Consider the following 3276-nt stretch of genomic DNA (forward strand, 5'->3'; position numbering starts at 1 on the left):
GCCGTTCCGAGGGTTTGATTGGTGTCAGACATGGCATCGAAACACCACGCTATTGGCTATGTTCGGCTGGCATTTTTTTTTGGCTGGCTGGTTGGCTACAGTTTCTAGCCGAAGCAGTGTTTTTCTCTCACAACATTTCAACATGAACAGTAAAAATTTAAGTCCAGCCGAACACTGCCATTGACGCCACGACGACGGGACAACGCCTCCCCAGAGAGGATGAAGGACAATGCACAACTCTCACTGTAACACCCCCTACCCTAGAAAAGAAGGACAATGCACAACTCTCTCACTGTAACACCCCCTACCCTAGAAAAGCTATACGAGGGAGGCCCAAGCTCTCTCTAAGGACGAACCCTCATAGCATTCTCACCCCGTTTCTAACATTTACTACAAAACTTCGTGTTCAGGAACACGGACAAACACTAGAATTTGGAGGTAAGGCGTATTGGTTGAACCAACATAAATCCTGAGTCTTTGAGCGCAAGAGACTACACGCACGGCTACAGGTTTACCGGTCGGCGCTACGAAATGTTGACAAATGGATTCAAATTTTTTCTAGTTTAAAATAAATCAGTTCTTTTTTTCTAATTTGAAATGAACTAGTTCACTTAAAGTGATGAATATAGTTTGGGCTCTGCAATGCGAGCGACAGAATGTAAATCCTAAGGATCCGACAAGCTTTGCTCTCAAAGTTCGGAGCTCGCGTGGAAGACAAGAAGCGCCATGAATGAATGAATGAACAAATATAAACAGAGCTGCACGCCCACCGCCATCTCAGCAACAACGGCCTGGCGGAAGCGGAACGGACGGTTGGTGTCGCCCCCGCCCGGTGATCCGACGGCCAGCACGGCCGCCGCTAGCCTTAAAGCCGAAGCCGCCGCCTCCTCCTCCTCCGGCAGTTACCAGTCGTCTCTCTCTCGTGCTCTGCCTGCGGGCTGCCGTGCAGTGCTGCCCGCCACCCTCGCCCGCCGTCGGGTCGCCTTGCCACGTCGCCGCCCGCCCGCGCCCACCACCTGAGGCCGGCCGGTCGCCCATCCATAACGCCCACCCCCGCAGTCCAGTCCCCAGCTCTTCTCTCACACACTCGCACGCCTCCTCCCCTCACCTCCCACGCTTCACCGCGCGCGCAGATCGGAGGAATAATGGTGAGCGCGTCGAGCCTGCTCCTGCCGTCCTCCGTGCGGGACCTAGCGTCCTGCGTCTCCGACGGCGCCGTCCGCGTCGCCTGCACCACCCCGGCGTCCACGCTCACCGTCTCCTTCTCCTCCTCGCCGGCGCCGCCGTCCACGCTCTCCGTCGCCGTCACCTACCGCGCGACCCCGCAGGCGCCGTCGTTGCCGCCGCTCCTCCTGCGGCTCACCTGGTCGCACTCCCCGCACGGAGCCCCGGCGCTCTCCTTCGCGGGCCCCACCGCGTCGTCCCCCGCCGTCCTCCTCCGCCGCCGCAAGGGCACCTTCTGCCTCCCCTCCTCCTCCTCCTCCTCCTCCTCGGCACACAACCCCCCGCTCGCCCTCTTCTGGGACCTCACCGCCGCCAGGTACGACGGCGCGGCCTCGTCCTCCTCCCCGTCCTCGTCCCCGGAGCCGATCTCCGGGTTCTACGTCGTCGCCGTCGCCGGCGCCGAGGTGGTGCTGGCCGTGGGCGACCTGGCGGCGGAGTTCGTCAAGGCTAAGTTCGAGGGCCAGATCCCCCGGGCGCGCTCCATCCTCCCCGTGTCCCGCGCCGACCGCGTCGTCGTGGCGGCGCCGGGGCAGACGCCGGGCGCCGCGGTGCACACAGCGCGGGTCCGGTTCGCCGAGGGCGCGCCGGAGCACGAGGTCGCCGTGGGCTGCTGCCGCGCCTCCGCCTCCGGCAGGCCCGGGGAGGAGGAGCTCTGGGTCAGCGTCGACGGCAAGCGCGCCGTGCACGCGCGCCGCCTGCGCTGGAACTTCCGGGGCAACCAGACCGTGTTCATCGACGGCGCGCCCGTCGACGTGCTCTGGGACCTCCACGGCTGGTGGTTCCAGGACCCGCCCGGCTGCGCCATCGTCATGCTCCGCGCCAGGAGCGCGCTCGAGAGCAGGCTCTGGCTCGAGGAGGAGGCCAAGGCGCCCGGATTCGCGCTCCTCGTGCAGGCCTTCAAGACACCGCCTTGATCCTCATCTTGGTGACGCCACCTGATGATGGAAAAAATTGCAAAAATGACACTGATTGACTCTTGACTATGATGATACTCGGGTGGATGACAAGTTAATTCATCTGTGTCTATGAATATGGGTCTACTATAAAATCTACGATCGATGTCCTATTTTTGCAAATCGCCCCCTGATGATGAGGTCAACCAAATGCTGTCGCTCACTGCTGCCTGCTGGTTCATATTTCCTCTGCCTTTTGACTTGAATTTGGTGGTATTTAGCAAACCAAACCAAATCCAACCACGGCCATGTTTAGTTCACCCAGAATCCAAACTTTGACACTATACAAAAAGAAGATTTTTCATCACATCAAATTTACGGTACATGTATGGAGTATTAAATGTTGACGAAATAAAAAACTAATTGCACAGTTTGGTTATACTTTACGAGACGAACGTTTTGAGCCTAATTAGTCAACGATTGGACAATTATTACTAAATACAAACGAAATGCTACAATACACTACAGTACCTGCAGAATTCGGACGGCGCCAACTCTGGGGGCAACTAAACGCGCCCCAGGAAAATGGTTGCGTTGACGATCTAGATATTTGTAGATTCCGGTGTGTCGAATGAGTTTGGGAAGACACCATGAATCTCATGTTGGTATGGTATACAAAGAGGAGAGATTGATTTGTGCTTTTGGGTCATCTTCTTCCTTTCTTTCTTTTAATTTGCTTCTTCTTATTTTCCGGATAATTTTAGCTCTGTGTTCTCGTACAGTTAACAAAGGATTATACAGTGTCATCATAGAGTGTGTCTTCATTCAGCATTGTTGTGATTAGCCATGAAATGAAATCATGGTGTCCAGGTTGCTTCCTGCTTTGAAGTACACTAGAAAGAATTGATGCTTACCTCCCTATCTGTATCCTGTTGCTCTTCACTGTTTTTATGGAATGCTGCAGTAATAGTGATACAAGTGATTCTAGCACAATTCCTAGTACAGCAGCACAGGGCAACAACCTGTGCCTCAATGGATTCCTGCATCCTCTCCACCAAATATCTTTGTACTAATTCCACTATTCCAGAGACCCACTGCATGTTTACCGATGTTTGGAGCCTATCATATCATTCACATGCATTCTTCCAACAACCACCAT

At 55.2% G+C, this 3276-nt stretch overlaps 1 protein-coding gene across 1 annotated transcript; it reads left to right on the plus strand.

Annotated features, from left to right (window-relative positions):
* Positions 1 to 300: 300 nt before the first annotated feature.
* Positions 301 to 2268, plus strand: LOC136487714 (uncharacterized). Its single transcript, XM_066484817.1, has one exon. The coding sequence runs from the start codon at positions 1146 to 1148 to the stop codon at positions 2136 to 2138; it is 993 nt and encodes a 330-aa protein (XP_066340914.1). The 5' UTR covers positions 301 to 1145; the 3' UTR covers positions 2139 to 2268.
* Positions 2269 to 3276: the final 1008 nt, after the last annotated feature.

The sequence above is a fragment of the Miscanthus floridulus genome, chromosome 10 (assembly GCF_019320115.1).
Source record: "Miscanthus floridulus cultivar M001 chromosome 10, ASM1932011v1, whole genome shotgun sequence".
NCBI lineage: Eukaryota > Viridiplantae > Streptophyta > Magnoliopsida > Poales > Poaceae > Miscanthus > Miscanthus floridulus.

Excerpts from the sequence above, each read along its gene's own strand:
- LOC136487714 (XM_066484817.1), top strand. The coding sequence starts at position 1,146 with ATGGTGAGCGCGTCGAGCCTGCTCCTGCCGTCCTCCGTGCGGGACCTA.